General features: G+C 52.7%; 1 protein-coding gene across 2 annotated transcripts; it reads left to right on the forward strand.

Annotated features, from left to right (window-relative positions):
- The first annotated feature begins 7721 nt into the window (after window positions 1-7721).
- LOC120679353 lies at window positions 7722-26961 on the forward strand. 2 transcript variants are annotated; one of them, XM_039960923.1, is made up of 5 exons: window positions 7722-8115; window positions 8734-9180; window positions 9382-10948; window positions 24083-24244; window positions 26626-26961. In XM_039960923.1, exons 2-5 carry the CDS (start codon window positions 8809-8811, stop codon window positions 26775-26777), a joined length of 2253 nt encoding a protein of 750 aa, XP_039816857.1. In that variant the 5' UTR covers window positions 7722-8115; window positions 8734-8808; the 3' UTR covers window positions 26778-26961. The 2 variants fall into 2 exon arrangements, with proteins under 2 accessions (XP_039816857.1, XP_039816856.1); XM_039960922.1 differs by having other exon boundaries at window positions 7722-9180.
- The last annotated feature ends 696 nt before the right edge of the window (window positions 26962-27657 follow it).

Consider the following 27657-nt stretch of genomic DNA (forward strand, 5'->3'; position numbering starts at 1 on the left):
TATAAATACAGAAGGGAGGCGGGTATTGTTCACGTGCTATAAATACAGTAACCCTAGCCGCCCCCTCCTCCCTGCTACGCTTCCTCATGCATCTAGCCCTAGTTCGTTCTCGCGGATCTAGCAATCCGGAGTGCAAAGCTTCTTCCCGTACGTGTGGACTTCGTGGAGGTGCTGCGTTTGCTGCACAAGGACGAGCCGTTCGTGAGGTGGTTCACGCAACTGCACTGCCGGCTTCCATCTACACTACACCGACGCGCTACAGAAGTTCCGCAACCACGCATCTAGTGGTAATCCCGTGATCTATAACTACAGTAATCCTGGTTTATGTGGTAGAAAATTTTTGTTTTTGCTACCCCATATTCCTACACAACCAACACGTCCAAGAGCAACCAACAGTGCAACAACAAGTGCCCGTTCCGCATCAACAACAGCAAGGGGTTTTGAAGCGCCCCGACCCGAAGATCAAGGCTAAACCATGTATTATTTACCGAATTAAGTCTCCGGCACAATACATGTTACATCAAGTGGAGTCCAGAGTCATACAGAGCTTTATTTAACACGTACATGAGGAGTAAAGTGACAACACAAAGCTACACAGAACAACCATAGGATAACAACTAGCATAACGACATGCAGGACTAGCTCTTCATCCATCACGGCTCCACTCGAAAAGCTTGGGTGCGGACACGATCTACTCGCAGTCTTCCGGCACAAAGTCAGGATCCTTTGGAGAAAATCAACAGGGGTGAGTACAAAAGTAATCAGCAAGCTCCACCTCGCCCTACGGGAGGGGAATGACATGCATGATACACATTAAGCACAATGCATTAGCAATGCAACTCATGATATGCAACTCTTCCCGACACAACCTACAGTAGGTAGCTTACTAGTTGTCAGGACCACACCGTAGCCTGTCCATACCGTGGACACGGACCATTCGAATGGATTATACACTCTGCAGAGGTCGTACACTGTACCCACACGCTCGACTGCCCGAACGGACAACCGACATAGCCGACACCCAGCCGTGGTCTCGCCCCAGCCCGGCCGCACAAACCCTCGGGCCCTGACCCCAATGGTCTATACCCGTAAACCATCCCTGCGACTGTTAGGCTAACCAGTCGGATTAGGCTAAGTCCGGCCCATACCGGAACCTGTGGTCGTACTAAAGTAAGCTAGGTGAGATGTCAAAACAACTCGGTCCTTATGGTTCACCAGGGCAGCAACCATCCCTCAACATGTCAACTCGAGCCTACCACCACGGTAGCACTCACCTGCCAGTCTACCACCACGGTAGCGCCGGCTCCAGCATACCCAGCTGCCCTTGCCTCAGCCAAATCCCTTCATATCCTAGTCTCAACTATGGATATGCATAACTACTCATATGCATGTATGAGCACACTCAATCACTCAAGTACCGGTATATGTAATCGATCCTAAACCAGGGCTACAACTAGACGTCCTCACATGGATGCAACCGCTCACGTAGGGGTCGATGAATCTTGCCTTCGCTTACGTACGCATCGGTGGAGGCGGCTTCCTGCTCGCGGTACGGGTCTTCTGGCTCCGGCTCGCGGTACTGGCCTTCGTACTCCTTGGCAGGCTCCTCCTCGGTCACTCCATGATCTACGGGCGAAAACGGCACAACCGGCAAACAAACACAAGCAAGCTATAAAATAAGCTCAAATGGAGATGAAAATGGGAGGAATAGATAGTATATGATTTGAGGAGAGTTTAGGAAAAAAGAGTTACGTGAAAAGGAGTTGATATGAAGGAGATATTGAGTTTACAGTATTGGTCGGTATTTAATTCCGAAAATAGAAGGATTTGGATTAAGTGCTCACAGCCTGGTGGATGTTTTGGGCCTTTATTAGTGTTGTGGAGTTAATGGTCGGGGAGCTGCCTGCCATCTCACCTTGGCGCGGAACAGCTCGAGGAAGAGGGTCAACTGTTGAAACTTCGTCTCGTGAGTGAGCTGGGCTCGTGAGGAGTGGTTCAGCTAGCGGAGCGAAGCGGCTCAGTGTGCTTGGGCTGGTGACGGGGCTCGTCACGGCCTTGCTCCTTTTATAGGCGAGGAGAGCAGCGGCGGCGTCGCGCAGGGACGGGCGACGGCGTGGGCTGCGGCAGCTCGTCGTCAACGCAAACAGTGGTAGTGCTGAAGGTGCGAGCGTCGAGGTGGCAAAGCCGGCGAGGACGCTGCAGCGGCATGGGCGAGGTGGGGACGTGGAGGTGGGCGACACGGCGTGGTGCCGACGGCAGTGCGTTGTCCCGTCGTGGGGCCGGCGTGTCGCGCGTGCGCGAGCGAGAGCGAGCGCGGGTGGGGACGGCAGGGAGGGGCGTCGGCTTCTTTTATAGACGAGGTGAGGCGGTTCGCGCGGTGGAGAAAAATCTCGGCCGGCACTGTGCGCGACGACCCCGATTTATGGCGAGGTTGGTGCCGCCATATTTGCATGATGGGTTATTTAATATTGTGAGCACTCTTGCCGGCTTCCAGGAAATGGAATGAGTGCTGCCATGACGGGTCATTTCAAAGTTAATGGTGGGGGTACTCTGTGGCTTCCAAGGGATGATGAAGTTATGGCGAAGGAGGTAGGCGCTGTCATGATTGTCTGTGAATTATGGCGTGGTACGGTGACTCGATAGGCTTCTATGGAAAGAGACGAGATGATTTTTGTCGTAGGTGCAAGCATGCGTATGCTGGTTACTGAAGGGAATGAATGTACTAACGCAAGGCAAGAGTATAAAATAGTTTGCCTAGTAGTTATTTAATACTTCATATGACGTTAGTATTATTTTACGTTACTAGTTTAATTGCAACATAAGTTTTATTTTAGTGATTGTTGGAAATTGAGGTGGCCCTACTAAGTTGAGGATCTACACCAACTCACTTCAGAGTCGGTCAGCTTCTAGTTACTTAGTGTACCAGGTCCTTTTTGACGGCAGAGCCGCCTTTTGCTTCCGGGAGGCAGAGCCTACTAGGGGCGGAGCCAGGAATTCCAAATGTGAGGGGCCAAGCAGTCATTTGGAGGGGGTCAAAAGCTAATTAGAGGAATCATATAGTGTAATTTTGTATTTCATTAGAGATTCTAAGTGGAATTAATGGAGCATTAGGGGGGCCAGGCCCCTGCCCGCCCCCCATGTGGCTCCGCCCCTGGAGCCTACCAACAGATGAAGCTGACTTCTGGGTGACAGAGCCAACCTTCGATGAAGCCCAGACCATTTTGTGATCCCGGGTGACAGAGCCAACCTTCGATGAATCACAACTTATACACTAAGTACTAAGCTTAACCGGGAGACTAACACTTATAAAGACACTTACCTTATTGGAGCAACAAAGTTACAAAGGAACACACACCTTGTGGTGGCTAACCTAGCACACTCTACCTATACTCACTTCTACCATGCCCTTGGATGTGTGTGGGATGGAGTGGAGTAGTATGGCATGGCAAGGGGTGGCACCCTCCTTATATAGGCACCCATACCCTCTTGGATGAGTGACACATGTCACACTCTAGGAGGTTCCCTACAAATATCTATTTCTAGAAAATTCTAAATTTTACCATGACAAGAAAATATCCAAGCTTCATATCTTCTTATGATTCTTGTGGAGCATTCTAGAATCTTGTCATGGTGAACAAAATTATGTCATGGTTTATCCTTATTTTTATAGAATCTTCTAGAAGTTTGCATTGTATATTTCAACACTCCCCCTCAATAGTGATGAAAACTGGGATATTAAAGATTTGTCCCGCAACAACAACAAACATCAGTTCAACCTACTGCAGTTGCTGCCCCGCAACTAGTTCAGCTGATGCAAGTCCAGATGCAGCAGCCACCCGCACCACAACAGGCTGTTGTACCTCACGTTGTTGACTGGTGTGCATAGATAGCCCATGTAATGCGTAATCAATTCGGCTTGAAGCCCAAACAACCAGCATTCATGTAGCGTAAGTGTTACCCTGAGGCTTATGATCAAATTATCTTACCTAATAGGTACAGGGTGCCGGATTTCACCAAATTCTTTGGACAAGACTCGATGTCTACTATTGAGCACATCAGCCAAGTCCTGATCCAATGTGGAGAAGCCGTTGCTTTGAAGATTCATCTGTTCCCACTCTCGCTATCTGGATTGGCCATTGTATGATTCTCCTCCTTACCTACAAATTCATCATTACATAGGCTGATCTGGAGAAACAGTTCCACAAGTACTTTTTCGCATGAGTACATGAGATGAAGCTCACAGACCTGGCGGCGGTCAGGCAAACCTGTTACGGATTATGTCCAGAGGTTAAGAGATATTAGGAGCAGGTGCTTTAGTCTGTCTCTTAGCGATAGCAGTTAGCTGAATTAGCTTTTCAAGGATTGCTGCCTCATATTATTTGATCGGTACTAATCAGTGGCGGAGCCAGGAATCACGGCAGGAGGGGCTGCTTCCCCTTCTTCCTCCTCTAGCCCCTCCCCTCCTTCTTCTTCCTTCTCAAATTTGTAGGAGGGGCCTAGGGGGGCTTCATGGAGATTACATCGGTAGGGGGGGCTTGAGCCCCTCCCGCCCCACCGCTGCCTCCGCCCCTGGTACTAATTGTAGATTGGCCTTCTTGAGGCTGAAAGCTCCTAGCAAATAATTAGATAACAACTGGATAAAAAATCAATAGTGTAAAAGGCATAATGATCGTGCACACAGCACATCTTTGGTTTGGTTAGCTCTCCGATTGTGTTTAGTTTCTCTCAAAATTATTTTGAAAAGAGAATCTTACCATATAAGGGTATTAAATAAAATTTGTTTATAAAATTTTTTGTACTTATGGGTTGTAATTCGCGAGACGAATCTAATGAGGTATATTAATCTATGATTAATGGATGGTTACTCTATTGCAAATCATGAATTAACCCGCTTATAGCCAGTACATTCTTTTGCCTCGGGACCGCCGCCAATCTCGGTTGCCGGTCCGCCAGGCCGGCGCCGCTGCAGCGTCATGTGTTGGCTCTGCATGGCATTACAGTAGCAACAATTCCTCTCGGAACCGCAGGCTGAGAACAAATTTGGTTGTGAATTACGTAGGCCGTGTTTAAATCTTTAGGGTAAAAATTTTGAAACACAATCTTGCTATTTTAGAATATTAAATAAAATCTATTTGCAAAACTTTTTGCACGGATGGATTGTAATCGCGAGACGAATCTAATAAGCCTAATTAATCCATAATTAATTCATAATTAGCAGATACTTACTGTAGCATCACAATTGCATACCATGGATTAAGTAGGTCCATTAGATCCATCTCGCGATTTACAACTCATGCGTGCAAAAAGTTCTGTAAATAAATTTTATTTAATACTCCATACATGTGTCTAAACATTCGATGAGATATTTTTGGTGTACAATTTTGGGATTTAAACATAGCGGTAGCTTCTTGAGGGGCTTCCATTTAGTCGGTTGAGAAACAAATCGATTGGGGAAGAAGACGGTGATAAAAGTTTGAAGTTTGGACTAAAATGCACTCCAATTCTTATTGATGGAGGCTGCATACAGAATAGCACTCATTTATTCTTCCACCGCCTTATTATCCATCCGTTACCCCGTGATGGAGCGAAGGAGCATGGGAGATGCTGGGAGCACCGGATACATTCTCTCTTGTGTGGTCCACTGGTCCTTGGATCAGAGGATTCCTGCCCTGTCCTAGTGACCTTAACTTCGGATCGATGCTAGCTTAAGCCATTTGGTTTCAGTACCGCTTTGATTCGGAAAGCTAACCATGTGCTTTTTACTTTCTCTTAAAGTGATCTCAACTGTTGAATCAAACAACAAATTAATGGTGCATAAGCGCTGACTTTATGGGTGGAGACGAACCCACTATTATTTTTAGTAAAAAAATTATATATAATATTTCTCATGTACTCTCATCATCCATTTTTGATAGCTCCCTCCATCCATTTTTTATAGCTGTATTTCAAAACTTCAAATGTTAAAAAATGATAGCTATATTTGCTATTAGCATGTGTTGTGGCAATAAATAGTACTAGAAACAAGGAGTTCTCAGTTAAAACATTGGAGAACCAACAAAAAATCTATATTATATTTATGAGATTGATAAGAACACTTGGTGACTCTCTTAGTCATTGTGTCATATAAAAATATATAAAAAATAAATAGCATAACAGGCTCGAAAAACGAACAGCCCACCTCCAGAAATATTACAGGTCACGTGTGTAGGTGGTTGTTGATCTGTCGCAGAAGACCCAATGAAGGTCTGCCACGCGTATGCAGCAGTCCAGAAGGATGATTCGTGCATGCCAGACCCAACAAAAATGTTTGCGCGCGCATGTAGTGCCTTTTTGGCTGCTGTTGCGGCAGTCGAACGGCAGCACGGTGCAGCAGCCAGCACAGCTCACGGCAGCAACACGCCATGCGCCTGATTGTCTGCTGCTAATGGGGCAGCCGAATGGCTGGAGCGAGCCTGTGAATCAGCCCAGCCGGTTGTAAACTAGTGCAGCCGAACAGAGTGATTGAGTTAGTCAAAAAAAAAAGAACAGAGTGATTGAGTCTCGTGCAAATGTACATTAAAATAAAAAGAATAGTTTACAAATTAATTATTCAAATCAAATTTCAGTTTTATCGTTATGTTGCTTAAAATAAAAACGAACAGCCCACCTCCACAAATTTTATGTTGCTTATATGATCTGTTGTACTATTTATTTAATGACCTTTAGTTTCTTTTAATCCCTGATTCCAAACATGAGGGGACTAAAGTTTTTAATCCAGGGACTAAAATTAGTCCTAAAACTAAAGGATCCAACCAGAGCCATATTTAGATAAATTTTATTTCTAGAATATTTTTGTGTGAAGCACGAACAATTATTCCAGCTTAAAAAGAATATTCCAGTTTGTTAATAAAATTGTTCCCTTCAGGAAAAAATATTTCACATGAACAATTGTTCCAGCTTAAAAAATATTCTAACTGCTTAATAAATCGTTTCCCTTTAGAAAAGTATTCCACATTAAAATTTATTTAAATATAGTTGAATAGAATTTATTTCGAAGATTTCACAGTAAGAATTTAATGATGCAACCCAAATTTAATTTAGATATTTCAGCTAAAAATTAGAAATTTATGCGAAAGAGTCTATAGCCTGGTGGTTACAAAATCCTCAGAGCACCTGAGGTCTTGGATTCAACTCCCTATGGGAGCGAATATTTCAGAATTTAACGACGTTGTGCTTTTAGTAGTAGGCGACGTTCCTGTTGATAGCGAGACGCTTGTGGTGATTTCATCAATTTCGAGAATTTGCCGGCTTAGTCTTTGAAAATACTTATAAAGGTAGGAATTATGTACATGTGTTTATAGAGGATCAGTGTGCGTGCCTTGTGTGTATCAAGTTGTGCTGTGTAATGAAAAAATTATAAATGTATTTACTTCAAATCTTTCTTTTAAACCTCTCTCCAGATGTACGCACTGCGATAAAAATGTGACTGCGACACCCACCCACCTCCGCACCAACGGCCCAGGCATGAGGCCTGCCCCAGGGTTAACCATTTCGTTTTCGTTGCAAATCCCGGTGTTTAGCGGAAACGAAATTTCGGCGACTTTTGGCCGAAATTTTTTGAATTTTGAATTTTCAAACGAAATTTTCCAAAAAATACCGAAATTTTTTTCCCGGTAATTAGCGAAAACGAAATTTTTCGCCGAATTTCGGCGAAATTTCGCCGAAATTTAAAACCCTGGTCTGCCCTCGCCCCCTGTCCGCCCTCCCCCAATGGTGATCGACGCGTGGACCCGACGGGCGCCAGGGCCCGTATGCAGGGACGGTGGCACTCTGCAGAGACTGCAGAGGAGGTTCTCCCGATGCCCCGAGTCGCCCCTGCCGGCCTGCCCTCCGGCTCCCAATTCCCCAAACCCTACGCGGCGGCGCGCGGCACGGCGGCCGGCGGCGAGGGCAGGCACGGCGAGGCGCAGCCTCGGAGGGCCGGAGCCCGGAGTGGCCGCGAGCAACGGCTGGCCGCTGGCCGGCAGCTCGGCCTCGGCCGCTCGGCAGCAGCAGCACCGCACCGCAGCAGGCGCAACCGCCCAAGCATTCAAGAAAGGGGCAAGCCGGCAAGGGCAACCGAGCCCTTAACATAATGTTACTCAAAATTCGTCCTTTTTTTTTGCTGAAAATTGTAATTGGAATTTTCGAAATTAATGAAAAGTTCACCACAATGTAGTATCACAATGAACAATTTCAGATGTTCCCACTTTGATAGGTTGATCATTTAGTAAATCTGTTATCTATATGTTGAACAATTTCAAGTTATGACCAATTTATGTTGTCGGTACTCAATTATGTGCTATTAATATTTACTTCGGGCTGTCAATTTTTTTTTACACCATTTGAATTTTGAATACCCACCTCCTAAATCCTACACCCGGCCCTGCTTATGGGCTTTTTGCTCAATTTGTTGGGCTCCAAATCATCCTTCATGTGGAAGGATATCTCAACACATGAACTACCACAACTTTGAACCCTTGGGCAAATAGCAAAGCTCTTTGCGTGACAGTGATGATATTCCATGTTCCATCCCTTGCCTGGTCCTTGGATCAGAGGATTCCTGCCCTCCCTTGCCTGGTCCTTTGATCAGAGGATTCCTGCGGCCTGCCCTGTCCCAGTGACCTTAACTTGGGATCGATGCTAGCTTGAGCCATTTGGTTCAGTACCACTTTGTTTCAGAAAGCTAACCATGTCCTTTTCTTAACATACCAGATGTGTTTAGCTATAAACATCAACCAGCGCACGTGCACACCCCCTGCTATAGGAACAAAGAGAGTGAAATAGTGAATGGGCCTCTCAAGTGTGGTGCGGTTGTGGGAAGAGTGGCAGCTGCGCATCCTTGTCTTGGGCAGCCTCTGCATCCTGTGCTTCCTTGCAGCATTTGCCAGTGCTCGTAAGTCACATATTCGGCCTCTATTCAGATTTTCCATCTGGTTGTCATACCTAGGCAGTGATGCTTTGGCAATATACGCCCTCGCAACGCTTTTCAACCGCCAAAGGAAGCTGCAGCACAGTTCTGCGGTTAGTACTAGTCATGACCTAGAGGTGTTATGGACATCCGTTCTGCTAATGCACCTTGGAGGACAGGTTACCATTACGGCATACAACATTGAAGACAACGAACTTTGGAAACGGCACGTTTTGACAACAATATCCCAGGTCAGGCTCCGACTCCAATATCATAATAAATCCGTCATAGGGGTTTGGTTTTGTGCTATGCATTAACTAATTCATATAGTTAAAATAGTTGTGCCATAATTTTCATTTTTGTTTTCGCATTATTTGTGTAAACATCATCCGTACAAATGTATATAGCTCTGATATGTTTTTTGGGGCTCCACTTGGCTCTTACCTCATCAGGTCACAGTGGCTATCTATGTGTTCTGTAAGTCATGGTCTCCCTCGTCTGATATGAGGTTACTTGCGACAGCAATCCTGGTTTTCGTTCCTGGGGTTTTCAAATGTTTTGAGAAGCCCTTGGCTCTCAAATGTGCTAGCTTTGATGGCCTAGTTAGCTCTTGGTTTCCCGACAATAGCAGGACTACATCCACAAACAGAGAACTCGAGCTTGAAGAATACGTACAAAAAGCCAGGGATTCTGTTAAGCGCAACAAAATTCCTGCAGAATTAGAGTATCACGTGAAACCTCGCCCAAGATTCTTCAAAAAGAAACGCCTCCGTGTAGTGCCTGATAAGCTTTTTACAGATGTCATGTATCCCTATTCAGACCGTTTAGCTAACTTGAACTCCTTCTGGTCGCTCCCTGATGAACGAGCTTACATGGCACTAAGGGATGGGCTCTCGATTCTCTTTGATCTTGTTTACATGAAGGATTTGAGTACCAAATCAGTTTACAAGTCTTATTACTATTGTGCTTATTGCACACGGGTGTCTAGTATCATACTGCCAATCGTGGCCATTGGTCTCTTTCACAGTAGCCATAAAAAGGTTTATAGGGGCAGCGATGTTATTGTCACATATGTACTATTGTACATCACATTTTTCATAGAGATCTTCTCACTCATCAGACTTTCATCAAAATTTAGTTGGGGCTGGCCTGAAACGGTTCACCAGCATAGTCTTGTCAGATTCTTTGCCCGCAACAAGAGGCACACCTGGTTGATGAGCATCATGGGATGCTTACAGCTGAAAAACTTTCTTAACAAATACTGGTGTACCTGCAGCTCAGCTAGAGCCATTACAAACTTAGTTTGTGGTCATGTCAAAGATGGATGGCTGTATTACATATTGGATGCTGAGAGTTACAGGGCATTCAGCGACAGCAGGGGCCATTGGACACTAAAGGAGAAGGGATGTGGGCAACTCATCAGTGAGAGCATAGAGAAGCCATTTGATGAAAGCATCCTTCTGTGGCACGTGGCAACCGATTTTTGCTTTCATAGTAAGGGTGCGTCTCCTGATCAAGAATGTGCTAGCCGGGGCAGAGAAATCTCCAACTACATGATGCATCTACTGTTTGCTAACCCAGATATGTTAATGCCTGGCAGCAGAACGAACCTGTTCACAGCTGCCTACAAAGAAATAGAGGACCTCCTGCATGGTGAAGATCTGCCTCTAGGGGACGAGAAGGAACTTGCACAGAAGATAACTGATAAGGTTGCTTCAAGTTCCAGTTCCAGAGAAGGCTTTATTCATGACGCCTGGGTTCTTTCTCAAGAGCTGATGCGATTAGGAGATGAGCAGAGGATGTGGGAGGTGATAGAAGCTGTGTGGGTGGAGATGATCTGCTTTTCTGCTGGTAGATGCAGGGGTTTCCTGCACGCCAAAAGCCTTGGCTCAGGCGGGGAGTACCTCTCCTTCATCTGGCTCCTGATGTCGCACGTAGGATTGGAGACATTTGCAGAGAGGCAGCAGAGGGTGCAGCTTCGGCTTCCGAAAGAGGAGAGAGTGAAAATTGCAATGCAAAGTGTCGGTACCCTGTAGCAGGGATACCCACTCTTACTGCAGCAAGGCAGGACCCGCGTAGTTATCCGTAACTACGCGTAAGGACGGAGTAGCCAGGCCCCACCGGTCAGGCTCTTTCCTCACCAGGCCAACGGCCCCGGACCCGTTCCCCGCCTGGGGATGGGTCCGGAGACGCCACGTGTCTCTAAGGAAGGGAAGCTCCGAGCTGACAGCCGAGGCCTCGGACCCCCCCATAGGGGTCCGGGACCTCCTGCGCCATCCGGACCCCCCTTTACCGTCCTTTACCGTGTGGGGGTCCAGAGCCGCCACGTGCCCCGGAGGCACGGGCGCGGGCTCGTGCGCGAGTCCTCCGCAAGGAGACTCGCCCACCCACCGCATTTAATGCGAATGGTTGAGGCATGCTCTGTCGCCGCGGCACGCGGGACAGCCTTTGTCAGGCCTCACTGTGCACCGCGTATTACCAAGGTGCACAGTGCGGCCGCCTGTGCCGCGCCCGCGCAGAGCCCGTCTGCAGCATTAAATGGATACGACGGCACGGCACTTTTCCATCATGCCGCCTACGCCGCTCCCTACACAGCCGTTCAGCTACGTGGCAGGCGACGCCACTAGCTACGTCTGGCATCGTCCCGACAAGACGGCGCCTGTACATGATGAACGAGGGACACCAGGAGCAGGCAAGGGATTCCAGGAGAGAGATTCCCGCTGCCTGCGACGCCATGATGTATGAACAGTACGTTAATTTATACTACACCGTTGGGCCCACTTGTCGGAGACCCAACAGCCTTGTACGCGCCTCCCTTGAGATATAAAAGGGAGGCGCTCGCTGCGCACTACAGACTTCAAGCTCTCCGCACACACCAGCCCTAGTGAGCTCGCTCACTCTCGTGGGAAGGCAATACAACACACAGTGGACGTAGGGTATTACGCTCCGGCGGCCCGAACCACTCTAAATCTTGCTGTGTTCATCGTGTTCTTGAGTGAGATCCATCTGGGACTAGCTAACCCCCGAGTACACACCCTCTGGGCTAGGGCGGGTGCCTTCCGCCACCCGGCCGTGGTTGCAGCACCACGACATTTGGCGCGCCAGGTAGGGGCTTTAGTTGGTCGCAGTTCATCTCCTCTTCGTCCCCATGGTTCGTGTGGACGACGTAGAGATGACAGAGGGTGTGGCGTCCTCCACGCCACACGCCCCTCGTGTTCCTGCTCCAGGGGCAACTGTGCCTGCGGAGCAGCCACCGTCGGCGGCAGCGCGCGCTGCTCGCCGGTAAGAGTCAGGGCGCCCATCAAGGGCCCCCTCACAAGCTGCGAGCGGCGGAGCGCTGGCAGCGGCTAGGGAGATGCTTCGCAACCCCCCAGCTGAGGCAGCCTCGCCAGACGCCCTGAAGCAGTGGCGGGACGACGTTGACCGTCTCCTCCACCTGGCTCAGGCCTCCCCTAGTTCTGCAAGGACTGGACAACGACCTCCGCCTGGCAACGCGATGGTACCTTACCACCAGCGTCAGGGCGGTGCGTCGGCGTCCGTGCGTTCCCCTACCGTGAGGGGTGCACGAACAGAAGACCTGCGGGCGGAACTCAACCACCGGCGCGCGGGAGAGGATGCCCGCGTCTCCGTTGAGAGGGCGCGAGAGCGCCGTCTTAACATTGAGGGCCGTAACCTCAACGCCGACTTGGACGTGGTGGCACCCAAGCCCCCGGTGAACGCCCGGATACAGCCAGGCACACCAGTTGCTGGGGTGGGCTGCGCTGCGCTGGCGGACCACCTCCGAGCAGTGGCATAGCCATCCAAGTTCCGCCCCCACCTGCCGGAAAAGTACGACGGTACCACTAACCCGTCGGAGTTCCTGCAGGTGTACGTTACTGCCATCACAGCGGCTGTTGGTAACGGCGTCGTCATGGCAAGCTACTTTCATGTAGCCTTGTCTGGGCCAGCCCGGACCTGGCTCATGAACCTCACACCTGGGACGATCCAGTCCTGGGAAGAGCTCTGTGCGAGGTTCACAGCGAACTTCGCCAGTGCGTACCAGCAGCATGGTGTGGAGGCACACCTCCACGCCGTGAGGCAAAAACCCGGAGAAACGCTCCGGGCCTTCATCTCGCGCTTCACCAAGGTACGGGGTACCATTCCTCGTATCTCAGATGCATCTATTATCACTGCTTTCCGCCAGGGGGTACGTGACGAGAAGATGCTCGAGAAGCTAGCGACGCACGAGGTGGAAAGCGTCACTACGCTTTTCTCCCTGGCACACAAGTGTGCCAGGGCCGCTGAGGGTCGTGCATGGCACTCAGCCCCCCCAAGGCGGAGACGCCAAGGCTGGCGGCTCCAGTGCTACCACTCAGGGCGGTGGCAAGAAGAAGAACAAGAACCGGAATCGCGGGGAACCGCAATCTGGCGGACCAGTCGTTGCAGCGGCAGCGCCAGCGGTGGCGCCGGCTGCGGCAGCAGCGGCTGGGGGCCAAAATGCACATGGCAAACGCCCTCGCCCGCAAGGTGGGAGCGGAGGTTCATGCCCAGTGCATCCCACCGCTCGCCACAGCACCGCTGACTGCCGCGAGATCCAGAAGCTCGCGAAGCGGGTCAGTGGGCGGCGTGAGCAGTCCTCCAAAGATGGCTCACCTCCTCCTCGCTAGCGGGCCGGCAAGGAGAAGGCCTCCGACAGCGGGGCCGCCGCCGGGGAGAAGGAGCTGGGGTACCAATCCCCCGCTCGAGAGCTGAAGGGCGTCTACCACGACGACGACTCCGATTCCGACAACGGCGACCGCCGCAAGAAGCTGTACGTAATGTACGGCGGAAGCTGGGAGCTTGTCTCCCGACGGGACGTGAAGACCCTTCGCCGGGAGGTCCTCTCGGTGAAGCCGGGGGTCCCGAAGGCGGCGCCGCACTAGAGGTGGATGAACACCACCATCTCTTTCGGGCCATCCGACTGCCCGGAGAATATGGCCGGAGCTGGTGTACTACCTCTAGTCACCGCTCCCGTCATATCCAACGTAAGGCTCTATCACGTGCTGATTGACGGTGGGGCTGGCCTCAATGTCATCAGCTATGCAGCGTTCAAGCAGCTGCAGATCCCGGAGTCCAAGCTGACTCCCTCTCGCCCATTCTCTGGAGTGGGCCCACACCCGGTGATCCCTCTGGGGAGCATCACATTGCCGGTCACATTCGGGACCGAGGAGAACTTCCGCACAGAGAGCGTTCTGTTCGATGTTGCGGAAGTAAACCTCCCGTTCAACGCCATCATTGGCCGGCCGGCGCTCTACCGCTTCATGGCCATTGCTCATTATGGGTATTTGGTCTTGAAGATGCCTTCCCCTGCCGGAGTCCTAACCGTGCAGGGCGATCGCACCGCTGCCGTCGCTGCAGTTGAGAGACTGCATGCTCTGGCGGCAGAGGCTGCACGTTCCGAGGAGGATCCGTCCACCTCGCAACCCAAGGCGCCTGCAAAGGCTCCCAAGGTCCAACCGTCCGATCCGGACCATGTTCCCGTGAAGACAGTGCAGATTGGAGCGGACTCCACCAGGACCACCCGCATCGCGGGGAACCTGGAGGAGAAATAGGAAGACGCGCTCATCGCTTTCCTCCGGGCAAATGTCGACGTGTTCGCCTGGGAACCGTCACAGATGCCCGGGATCCCCAGGGAAGTGATCGAGCACAATCTGAGGATCTACCCCGACGCCACGCCGGTGCACCAGAAGCCTCGGAAGCAGTCCGTGGAGCGACAAAACTTCATCCGCGAAGAAGTCCACAAGCTCCTACACGCCGGCTTCATCGAGGAGGTCCACCACCCCGAGTGGTTGGCCAATCCGGTCGTCGTCCCAAAGGCCAACGGGAAGCTTCGGATGTGCATCGACTACACCAGCCTCAACAAGGCATGTCCTAGAGACCCCTATCCTCTTCCGCGTATCGATCAGATCGTGGACTCCACCTCCGGGTGTGACCTTTTGTCTTTCCTAGATGCATACTCTGGTTTCCACCAGATTCAGATGTCTAGAGAGGATAGGAAGCATACTGCCTTTGTAACAGTAGATGGGCTTTATTGCTACATTGTCATGCCGTATGGTCTAAAGAATGCCTTACCCACGTTTGTACGAGCTATGAACAAAACCTTCTGTAATCTAATTAGAGATATTGTTGAGGTTTATGTCGATGACATTGTGGTCAAGACTAAGGTGGGGTCAACACTAGTGGAGGACCTGTCCCTCGTCTTCGACCGGCTCCACGCCACGCGCACGAAGCTGAATCCCGAGAAGTGCATCTTCGGCGTCTCAGCAGGGAAGCTGCTGGGTTTTCTGGTCTCACATCGAGGCATCGAGGCAAACCCAGCCAAGATCAAGGCGATCGAAGCGATGAGGCCTCCTGGCCGCATCAAGGATGTCCAGAAGCTCACTGGATCTCTCGCTGCTCTTAGCCGCTTCATATCGAGGCTAGCTGAGAGGGCCCTCCCCTTCTTCAAACTATTGAGGAGGTCCGGTCCATTTTCTTGGACCGAAGAGGCTGAACAGGCCTTCCAGGAGCTGAAGCAGCACCTCACCTCGCTGCCAGTATTGGTGGCTCCAGAGCCCGGTAAGCCGTTGTTTCTGTATCTTGCTGCGTCTGCGGAGGCAGTCAGCATGGTGCTGGTCGCCGAAAGGACGGAGCAAGCTCGCCAGGGGGACACCAGGGTCTCCCCGGCCAAAGATGGTGAGCCGGACCCCGGACACGGGGGCCCGTCAGCCTCACCTCTGCCTGAAGCCCCGGACCCCGCACAAGGGGGTCCGGACGAGCCTTGTGCCAGTGGGAACCCAGAGCCGCTGGGGGCCCAAGGACATGATGTGGTGGATAAGGGCGAGCCAGACCCGGTAACCAGGGTCCGGACCGTCCAAAAGCCAGTTTACTACGTCAGTGAAGTCCTCCACGAGGCAAAGGCCAGGTATCTTGAGACGCATAAGCTTATCTATGCAATGCTTATTGCGTCCAGGAAACTGCGCCACTACTTTCAGGCACACCGAGTTGTCGTAGTGACCTCTTACCCGTTAAGAGCGATCCTGCACAACTCCAACGCCACAGGCAATATCGCCAAGTGGGCGGCAGAGCTGTCCGAGTTCCAACTGGACTTCCAGCCACGTCATGCAGCCAAGAGCCAGATCCTGGCCGATTTCATAGCGGAGTGGACTCCTTCCCCAAGCAATCCTGGGGGTCCGGTCGTCAACGCTGGACCCCCGGAGCCGGAAATCAGGGCACCAGTCTTCACCGAGCCCCACTGGACACTCTTCTTCGACGGGTCCGCCCGCGAAAAGTGGGCCGGAGCTGGTGTGGTCCTCATCGACCCAAACGGAGATCAGCTGAAGTACATGGTGCACCTTGAGTTCAAGGCCACCAACAACATGGCGGAGTACGAAGCTCTGATCTTTGGCCTGACGCAAGCCCTCTCATTGGGGGTCCGGCAGCTCCTGGTGAAGGGGGACTCCCAGCTAATCATCAAGCAGGTCCGAGGGGATTGCAACTGCAACAATCCCCAGCTCGCGGCATACCTCATACACGTGAGGAAGCTCGAGAAGGACTTCGACGCCTTGGAAGTACAACACGTTCCCCGCGAGCACAACTCAGCAGCAGATGATCTCTCTGCGAGAGCATCTACCTGGGCACCCGTGCCCGAGGGTGTCTTCGAAAGACGGCTGCTGAGACCTACCGCCCAGCCTGCCGAGCTGGGTGAAGGGGATCAAGCTAGCACCTCAAAGCCAGCGGTCCCGGCAGCACTCCACCTGTGGTGCCCAACCTGGGCCGTGTGCCCTGTTGAGGATCCTGGTGACCTCGCAGAGCCACACCCACCTACTCAGGGAGCTCCCGATGCATGGATCTCCGAGATCCGGGACTACCTGAAAGATAACATCCTCCCTGATGACGATGTGTCCGCTGAGCGCATAGTCCGATTGGCTAAACGTTACGCGGTGGTAGAAGGGGATCTCTACCGCCATGGCGCCAACGGTGTCCTCATGCGGTGCATTTTCCAGGGAGAGGGCCGCGAGTTGCTCGCGGAGATCCATGGAGGCGAGTGCGGAAGTCATTCCTCCTCTCGCACGCTTGTTGGCAAGGCCTTTCGGCATGGCTTCTACTGGCCAACAGCACTCCAGGATGCGGCTGAGCTGGTAAGGTCCTGCAAAGCATGCCAATTCCATGCAAAGCAAATACACACCCCGGCTCAAGCTCTGCAGATGATTCCGCCCTCATGGCCATTCGCTGTGTGGGGTGTGGATATCCTGGGGCCATTCCCCCGGGCTGTTGGCGGGTACCGGTTCCTCTATGTCGCCATCGACAAGTTCACCAAGTGGCCGGAAGTTACCCCTGTGGTGAATATCACTAAGAAATCAGCAGTCGCCTTCCTCAGGTCCATTGTATGCAGATTTGGCGTCCCAAGCCGCATCATCACGGATAACGGGACCCAATTCAAAAGCAGACTCTTCCAAGAGTACTGTGAGGACATTGGCATCCAGCTATGCTTTGCGTCCGTAGCACATCCTCGCAGCAATGGACAAGTTGAGAGAGCGAATGCAGAGATCCTCAGGGGACTCAAGACCCGCACCTACAACTGCTTGAAGAAGCATGGTGCCAAATGGGTTGACGAGCTTCCATGCATGCTATGGGGCAATCGGACCACACCCAGCCGAGCCACCGGGGAGACTCCGTTCTTCCTGGTCTACGGGGCTGAAGCATGCCTTCCCCCAGAAATTCACCTGGGCTCACCACGGGTCCAGGCCTTTGACGAATCCATGCAGGAACAGCTGCGGCGCGACGACGTGGACTTTGTTGATGAGCGAAGGTGGCGAGCAGCAATCCGAAATGCACGCTACAACCAGGCGCTCTGGCGCTATCATCAACGGTTCATGCACGGCAGGGAGCTCCGGGCTGGCGACCTCGTCCTCAGACGGATCCTGAGCCGAGCAGGGCTCCACAAACTTTCCCCCAGCTGGGAGGGGCCCTTCAGGGTTACAGAGGTATGCCGGCCCGGATGCGCTCGCCTCGCCACAGAAGATGGAGTGCCGCTGCCCAACCCATGGAACATAGAGCATCTGCATCCGGACCCTCTTGCTGCTGGAGAGGAGTCCAGACCCTTAGGGACCTACTCTGGAGAGCGGGTGCTTGTTTCCTGGGGTGGTCCGGAGTCCTGTGTAGCCGCTTAGCTGGTTCTGTACCCAAAAGCCTACACACTCCACCACCCTGTAACGAGTACCCTAGTACCTGGAGTCGGGTAATTAAGGGCCCGGACCCCGTTCCAGCTCAAGAGTTGGTTTCCTAAGTCCAACACGGCATGTCCAGTCCTATATCTCAAAAGATCGAGTACAACAAAGTGACCTTGCCACTGCTGCGAGAGGCCTGGGATGATGAAGCCAGGTCCGGGAAGATCGTGCTGTTTCCTGGAATGGTCCGGAGCCCTGTGTAGCGCCTTAGCCTGGTCCCGTACCCTAAGCCTACACACTCCACCACTCTGTAACAAGCGCTGAGCAACCTGGACCTGCGCATCTAGAGCCCCGGACCTTGTACTAGCCTGGCACTGGTCAGGGATGAGTCCCGCGGGCCTACTACTAAGCTGTAATTTTGAAGTGGTACACAGGTTAAGTCCTGACTGGTGGTAGCCAGCCTCAAACCATCGAGCCTACCTACCAGGGGGTCCTAGCATCTGCTTCAAAGCCTTCATGCAGATCAAGGTCCAGTCTCAATGGTAGACAGACTCAAAACAACTGAGTCTATCTCCCAGGGGGCCCGGAGCATCCGCTTTGTCCCACACATCACGAACGGATTCTGCATGCGTCAAGCAGCTAAGTTGCAGTATCATTGCTATTGTATAAGTGAGCTTGATTCTTTTCTCTGTAGTTCTGTATGCTACACAGGGAACAAGGTGCTTGCTCGTCTCACAAACTATGCAGCCCTATGCCCAACGAGGTCCGGAGTATCTTCTACGGCTCAGGTGGCAGACAGGTCCAAGCAACTGCACCTATCCGCCAGGGGGCCAGGGCGCCGGGGTGCTGCATACCGCAAATCAACAACTGACAAACAGCTAAGTTGAAGTTTCTTCTATTTCAAAAATTTCAGCTAATACAATGTTTGTTACATAGTGCAAAAAGAAAAAAGATACAATCCCCAGCCTAAGGGTCCGCAGGCTCTCGCTTGAAGTAGGCGGCGACGAAGTCAACGACCTCCTGCACGCTGTCCCGAGCGGCGGCCTCCGTCTCCACTACAGGGCCATCGACCACGGGCGCCAACGAGATGGTCAGGTCGTGGCTCCGGAGGCAGGTCAGGATGTGCTCCGCCACCATCCGGATCAGCTCGCGGCCCTCGGTTTCGAGCTGTCCAGCAAGGACCGGCCCCAGGCGCTGGAGCCTATCCGAAGCAGAGCTCAGCACTGGGAGGGCGTCAGCTATCGAAGCTGGCGGCTCCGCCACCTGGATTGGGCTCATCCCAAATGGCACCAGTGCGAGGCTCGCTTCGGTCGCCCAGTCAGCGATCCGCTGGGCTCCCGTGCGCTGGTCCTCCTGATGCTTCCGGACCACCTCTCGCACCCGGGTGTCCAGAGCCGCTTTGGCCACCTCCACCTCGCGGGAACTTTCCTCGAGCCCGCGGGACCTCTCCTCGAGCTCGGCCTCCCTCTCCTCCGCCCGGTCCTTCAACTTCTTGAGCGAGTCTCGCTGGCGCCCGAGTTCCTTATCTATGCCGGTGGCGTGGGCCTCCCGCTTGGCGAGGGATTTCCGGCCCTCCTCCAAAACCGCCTCGTCGGCAGTCAGCTGGCGGGCTCTCTCCTGCAGTTGTTCACGCCATCCCTGCAGAGTCGCAGAGAAGACGTCGAGCTCCTGCCTCCGGACCTCGAGGTCCTCGCTGCGAGTCTCCAGCTCGGACTGTCGAGCCGCGAGGTGGGCCTCGAGGTCGGACCGCTGAGCCGCGAAGCCAACAACCTCTAGAGTGAAATCCTGCTCCCGCTGCGCCAGGGATTTCTCTCGGTTCGACACTGCGAACTCCCGGTCAAACACCTTCTTAAGGTTGGCTCGGTAGGCCTCTTGGTCCGCCTTGAGCTTTGACCGAGTTTCTGCAGCGCGGGAGGCTTCAGCCTTCGTATGCGCTTCCAGGCGGGTGTGCCAGTCGGAGAGGTGCTGGCGCTCGCTCTCCAGGGCAGACCACTCCCGCCGGAAGGCCGTCTCGGCGAAGCAGGTTGCCTCTTCGATCGACCGCCGGACCTGAAACATCACCTGGGGGAGGGGAGTCACATCCTCCTCCGGGAGTTGGAGCTGCAGGAGCCGCCTGCCAAAGACCACCTCCAACTCCTCCTCTGCAACAGGACCGGAGCTGGAGGTGGGGGCTTCTGCTGCAGCACTTGTCTCCGCCTCCGCCGCCGCCGCGTCGGATGCGGCTGCGCCCAGCACCGGCGCCGCCTCCGCCACCGCCGCGTCGGGTGCGGCTGCGCCCAGCGCCGGCGCCTCCGCCGCCGCCGCGTCGGGTGCGGCTGCGCCCAGAGCCGGCATCTCAGCCGCCGCGGCGTCGGGTGCGGATGCCCCCAGCGCCTGGGCCTCAGCCATCGCTGCGTCGGGTACGGCAGCACCCAACACCGGCGTTTCCGCCGTCGCCGCGTCAGATGCGGCTGCACCCAGCACCGGCATTTCCACCGCCGCTGTGTCTGCTGCCTCTGCCGCATGTGCCTCCACCACCAGGGCATTGTGCGCTGCTGAGCCTGGAAATGACACGCCTGTCAGCTCCACGTCACACACCACTGGGCTGGCATAGGTCGCTGTACCTGAGGGTCCCGCACCCGCTGTCGCCGTTGCTGTCAACACCGAGGCCGTGGCCGCCTGGGCACCAGCCGACGAGCCGGCGATGGTAGAGAAACCGCTGGGGCGAGGAGCCCTGGTAACAAAGCGGAGAAGCCTTCAGGAAAAAAGTAGAGCACCGGCGTAAAGGAAGAAAGCAGGATAACACTAACCCAGAAGTACCGGGCACCCAGCGTCCTCGGAGCCCCGGCCTCTTCTCCTGCGGCTGCTGCTGTTGCTGCTGCTGCCCCTGCAGCTACGATGCAGGCGCAACCCGGGCCTGTTCCTACTGCTGCTGTCCCCGTGGCTGCAGCACGGGCGCGACCCGGGGTTGCACCTGTTGCTGCTGTTGCCGCCCTCGTGCCTGTTGCCGCTGCTCTTGCTGCTGCTGCTGTTGCTGCCGGTGGGAGGAATTCCTCGGCGGCGATGGTGGTGGTGCGGCTGCCCCAGAGGAGGCGTGGGGGCCGGCAGCCCGGGAGCTACCCTGGCCCGCGCCCTCAGAAGACCTCTGGCGCTTCGTGGCGGGCTCTGAGACCAGGGTCCCGTCGCCCCTGAGTAGCCTGCGCCGGCCTGCTTCTCCCGACGATGCACCGGAGCTGCTCTGTGCCCGGCTGGAACCGGCTGCGGCCACGATGCTAGCCGCGGCCTGCTTCCCCTTCGTGGTGGCGCCGGACCCCGCAGCGCTCAGCGTAGCCTGATCCCCGGACGCGCCAGGGATCCAGAGCCCACGGTTCGCGTCGCCTCCGGTCTGGCGTGGGGCCAGTCCCCCGTCGTCCAGAGTCGGCAGGGTTGCCAGCACCGCCACCCTCGCGGGGTCCTCGCAGAGGGGGACTATGCTCTACGGGAGGATCAGGTTCTCCGGGATGAAGGCGTCCCCCGTCACGTTCCGCACCAGAACCTCCAAGGCCTCCTGGGTCAGGTCGCTCCCCTCTCCGCGTTGGGTCCTGCTGCAGTCGTTGAGGCCGGTGAAGTTCCACGCAGGACGCGGCCGCTGCTTCAGGGGAGCGATCCGGCGCTTCACGAAGTCTCCGAGCACATGCCACGAGGTGAGGCCGCTCTCCGCCAGCAACCTGATCTTGTCCAGCACGGAGTCGAACTCCGGCTGCAGCGACGGCTTGGCCCTCCAGGATGCCTTGTCGGAGGCGGGCCCCTCGGTCGGCAGGGCGAGGCGCTCGTTGGCTTCGGTGGTGGCGATCACCCAATCCCTGCGCCACTCCTCCCACTTTCCGCCAGCAAGGCCGGGAATGTAAGGAGATGCCAGGTCACTCCTCACCTGGAAGTAGTACCCCCCACCTCGTCCTTGCTCCTTCCGGACCTCACCAGAATGAAGAAGTAGCGGAAGAGGATGACGCAGGGCCGCACTCCCACGAACATCTCGCATAAGTGCACAAAGATGGACGTCAGGAGGAGGGAGTGCGGCGTCAGATGCTGAAGTTGGAGGCCGAAGTCTTCCAGCAGCAGCAGCAGGAACGAGGAAATCGGCAGTCCCATGCCGGTGGAGATGTGCGAGATGAATAGCACAAACTCCCCGGCGCGGAGGTTGCCAAGGGGAACCGAGCCTGCTCGCACCCCCCAGCCGGTCTCCTGAGCACTCCATCCCAGCAGACGGCGCACTGTGTTCAACTCTCCCTCGGTCTGGTAGCGGTGGGGATGAACAAGGGACGCCATCTCTCGGTGGAGTGAGTAGCAGCCTGCGCGGGGGAGAAAGGGGCAAGGGAAGCTCGAAGGCAAAGGGGCGCAAAGGTTGGAAGGAAGAAGGCGAATGCAGGAAAGTAACCGCGGAATGCGGTTCACCCCATTATAAAGCCTGACTCAACCGGCGCACCCCGGAACCGTCGCCGGAACCCAAGCGACGCCCGCGCCTGGTGTTAACCGCCCAGTCCATGACATGGGGGCCCAGGCCCACCTGTCGGGGTGAGCGGGTAACCAACAAGGGTGCGAAAAGACGGGATCTGAACCAACGGCCGCGCGCGCGCGGAGCGAGGCGGAAGCCGAGCTGACGTGCGCGTATTAAGCGCTGGCGTGGCCGAGCTTTTCGGGAACTGCACCGGTAGTAAATGATCCGTTTACTCCGGCCGCAAGAATGCCGAGCGTCGCGCACGTGACTAGGTGTACCACTGTGCGTGGGGGCCACGAGTCAATAAGCCGTTGCGATGTGATGAGGCAGCGGACAATCCGATGGATGGTCAAAGCCGGTCAAGACCTCTGCAGCAAGAAGCTTCAAGCTATGCAGAGCCAAATCGCAGTAGTGGCCCCACCTGCGGGTTCGTGCCTCCCCCAAGGTGGGCCTGGGGGCCACTGTCGGTACCCTGTAGCAGGGATACCCACTCTTACTGCAGCAAGGCATGACCCGCGTAGTTATCCGTAACTACGCGTAAGGACGGAGTAGCCAGGCCCCACTGGTCAGGCTCTTTCCTCACCAGGCCAACGGCGCCAGACCCGTTCCCCGCCTGGGGATGGGTCCGGAGACGCCACGTGTCTCTAAGGAAGGGAAGCTCCGAGCTGACAGCCGAGGCCTCGGACCCCCCCCCCATAGGGGTCCGGGACCTCCTGCGCCATCCGGACCCCCCCCCCCCCCTTTACCGTGTGGGGGTCCAGAGCCGCCACGTGCCTCGGAGGCACGGGCTCGTGCGCGAGTCCTCCGCAAGGAGACTCGCCCACCCACCGCATTTAATGCGAATGGTTGAGGCGTGCTCTGTCGCCGCGGCACGCGGGACAGCCTTTGTCAGGCCTCACTGTGCACCGCGTATTACCAAGGTGCACAGTGCGGCCGCCAGTGCCGCGCCCGCGCAGAGCCCATCTGTAGCATTAAATGGATACGACGGCACGGCACTTTTCCATCATGCCGCCTACGCCGCTCCCTACACAGCCGTTCAGCTACGTGGCAGGCGACGGCACTAGCTACGTCTGGCATCGTCCCGACAAGACGGCGCTTGGACATGATGAACGAGGGACACCAGGAGCAGGCAAGGGATTCCAGGAGAGAGATCCCCGCTGCCTGCGACGCCATGATGTATGAACAGTATGTTAATTTATACTACACCATTGGGCCCACTTGTCGGGGACCCAACAGCCATGTACGCGCCTCCCTTGAGATATAAAAGGGAGGCGCTCGCTGCGCACTACAGACTTCAAGCTCTCCGCACACACCAGCCCTAGTGAGCTCGCTCACTCTCGTGGGAAGGCAATACAACACACAGTGGACGTAGGGTATTACGCTCCGGCGGCCCGAACCACTCTAAATCTTGCTGTGTTCATCGTGTTCTTGAGTGAGATCCATCTGGGACTAGCTAACCCCCGAGTACACACCCTCTGAGCTAGGGCGGGTGCCTTCCGCCACCCGGCCGTGGTTGCAGCACCACGACACAAAGAATACAAGAAGCTGCAAGTAACCAAGCTACTGACGCATCGACTGCACAAGGCATGGTTCCTGTGAAGGAAGAAGAGAACGCCGCCACTCCAGCAGCAGCTTCTGAAGCCGATGGGACACTAAAGCAAGAAGGGAACTCTGCTACTACATCGGCTTCACAAGGTGAATGCGTTGACCCTACCTCTGCCCCTGCCGTCGAGATAGTGGTCTCACCGTAAGAGCAATATCTGCACCCTTGTTTATCTTCTCGGCATGATGGTTCCTTAATAGAAGTCTTGTAATGTCTGTTCTGTACTGAAGTTCACCTGCATCACGATTCACGCACGCCTGACTGCGGTGCACACGTAACATTCCTTGCCTCATCAATTTGTTTCACTAGGTTTGAACCCGTGCGTTGCTACGGGTGCTTAAAAATAATGTTATAATATAAATAGAGCATTTATTGGTATCTACACGCAATCATACATATAAAAGTTTTTAAATTTAACAAAGTACACCACGTGATCCAAATTCACATAACCCACTTTTAAATGGTTTTTTTTTCTGTGATGCAGCTAAGATATTTCTTAACACATAGAGGAAGTATTTTTGATATGCATTTATCAAACAGCTTCATGAGTTCCCAAACATAGCAAAACCAGCTCTTCCATTTCAATAAGAAGTGCGAAGTAGCAACCTGAAACCAGAAATTGTTTCTCAAATTTCAAATGTTTCACAAAGCAAATGCATACGACAGATCATAGTTGTATAACATAACAATAATAATTATGTCAGACCCTGCAATGCAATGAGTCAATAAAAAAGAGATAAAATAATGAAAAGACCATAAGACGAGCACCATGTGTGACTGTCTAAATAGTTTGGGTTCACTTATTTACTCTCAAAAGATCAAATTACAAAGCAGGTGCTGAAACAATTACAAATTATTAAATATTTGCACTGAACTGGGTGCACACCAACCATTCTACCCATGATCATCACTATAATTATTATTTCGTGCTGCAATCAGATACATGGTTATCTCGCTTTGGCAATCAGCCATCCAGAGCAGACATCTGGGGTGCATGTCTCACCTCCAATTGGCAGTTAACATTAAAGCTAACTAGAACGTTTGGCGTGCAATGCGCGCCCTACCATTTAACCATAAGGTAATAAAAAATGACTAACTATATACATGGTATTTTTTTTCGACCAAAGGCATTACGCCCAGCTTTATTGAAAGCGTAGCAAGCGTTCAACATTTGGTCGCACAACTGGGGTTACCAGCAAGCATTTAGAGTACAGAAACTAAACAGAGCCCTAAGCTCGGAAGATCTCAACACATAAGCTAGAGAACGAGAGCTAAACTCTACTCAGCCAACACAGAAAGCAGAACACCAACTACTGAGGCAAGTCTAAACACACGCGCCCAGTAAGATCTGCAGCAGATCATCCAAAGAAGCTCGATCCCTCTGTCTCAGAAGAGTTTTCCAGTTTAGCAGATGAGCACGAGTCTTGTGGATTAGCTCCGTAGGGTTCTTCATGAGTTTATCTTCAAAAACCAGCGCGTTCCTCGCCTTCCAGATCGCCCACAAAGCACCTGCACAAAGAAAAAGAAAGATAGAACCGAATTTTAACACTCTCAAGTGTAACAGAGAGTCAGCTAACTCTCCACAAGAAGTTGGGGCACAATACAGGCCGCAAATCTCTTTGATAAGCGTCCACACAAAGGTCGCCACAGGGCACAGAAACAGAATATGATCGACAGCTTCCCGCTCTCCACACAATTTACACTCCTCCGGGCCCGACCACTTTTTCTTTTTTAGTTGAACTGCAGCTTGTATTCTATCGTTAAAGGCCATCCAGAGAAAGAACTTGATTTTCAGGGGGATATGGCATCTCCAAATTTTCATCAGCACCAGATCTTTCACTCCACCAAAGGTTATTGCCTTGTAAAGCGATCTAGTCGTGTATTTGCCTCGCTGCTCTAAGATCCAATGCATCACATCTCTCCCATCTGTAAGGTTAATCTGATTCACTAACTCTACCAACCATGCCCACTCAGCCATTTCTGCGTCATTCAAGGATCGTCATAATTCAATTTGCACACTTCGAGGATGTCTGCAGTAAGAGAAAAGTTGATGAAACTCTACACTCAGTGGGCAGTCTCCAATCCAGAGATCTAGCCAAAATCTGGTTTGTCTCCCGCTGTGAACATGCATTATCCTTCCCCATTGACACCACTGTCTAACTGACAAGATCCCTTTCCAGAATTGTGACCCAACACTGCGAGTCAGCTGAAAAATACTTTTGTCCCCCAAGTAATTCCTACACAGCAGCTGGATACAGATGCTATCATCTCTCTTCTCTAATCTCTCAATCCACTTAACCAGCAAGCAAATGTTCATAACTCTGATGTCTAGGAAACCAACACCTCCAAATTCTTTTGGTCTGATCAGGGCTTCCCACTTTACCATATGATATTTTCTTTTCTTGTTTGTACCTTGCCAGAAGAATTTATTTCTGATTGAGTCTAAAGCTTGGTAATTCCCCTCATAAAGCAGGTAAACACCCATTGTATACATCGGTGTACTGGATAGGCATGAGTTCAGCAAGACTGTCTTCCCACCAGAGGCCAAAGTATCACCTTTCCAAGACCCAAGACGTCTTCTTGCTTTGTCAACCACAAATTTTAACTAGGCCTTGGTTATCTTAATGTCATTAACTGGCATTCCAAGGTAAGTCATAGGCCATGCCCCCACTTTGCAACCAAAAAACTCTGCAATCCTGATATGTTCATTATCTGCAATTCCTACCACAAAGGCCTCACTCTTCTCATAATTAATTTTCATCCCTGACATTGACTCAAAACAATAGAGAATAAACTTCAGATTTCTTAAGGTAGGCTGGGTGTTTCTAACAAAGATCACTATATCATCTGCATATTGTAAGTGGGTAATGCCATTCTCTACTAGATGTGGGACCAACCCTTCCAAGTCCCCTCTCCTACAGGCCAGATTGAGCATTGCTGAGAAAGCATCCCCTACTAGGTTAAAAAGCAGAGGAGATAAGGGGTCACCCTGTCTCAGGCCTTTGTAGCTTCTAAAAAAGACCCCTCTTTCTCCATTCACATGAATTGCAACTCTGCCCCCTTTAAATGCTTTCATCATCCAACTCACCCATTTTTGTGAGAAACCTTTTTTAGTCAGGACCTCTTCCAGGAAATGCCAGCTAACTCTATCATATGCTTTCTCAAAGTCCAATTTCATAATAATCCCTTCTTGTTTTGTCCTCTTCAGCTCATGTACCACCTCCTGGACGATCACCACCCCATCCAAGATAGATCTCCCTGTAATAAAAGCAGTTTGGTTTTTACTAATAACTCTATCTACAACTTCAGTCAGCCTCAAGGTCAACACTTTAGTGATAATCTTGTAAACCAAATTCAGAAGGCAGATTGGTCGAAACTGTTTGATGTTATTGGGTAATTTCAGTTTTGGAATCAAGACAATCGCCCCATAATTCAATCTCCAAAGATCCAGTGAGCCATTGTGGAGGTCACACAGCATCGTGTGAATAAGAAGTCTCAACTGCGA

Source organism: Panicum virgatum, chromosome 6N (assembly GCF_016808335.1).
Source record: "Panicum virgatum strain AP13 chromosome 6N, P.virgatum_v5, whole genome shotgun sequence".
Lineage (NCBI taxonomy): Eukaryota > Viridiplantae > Streptophyta > Magnoliopsida > Poales > Poaceae > Panicum > Panicum virgatum.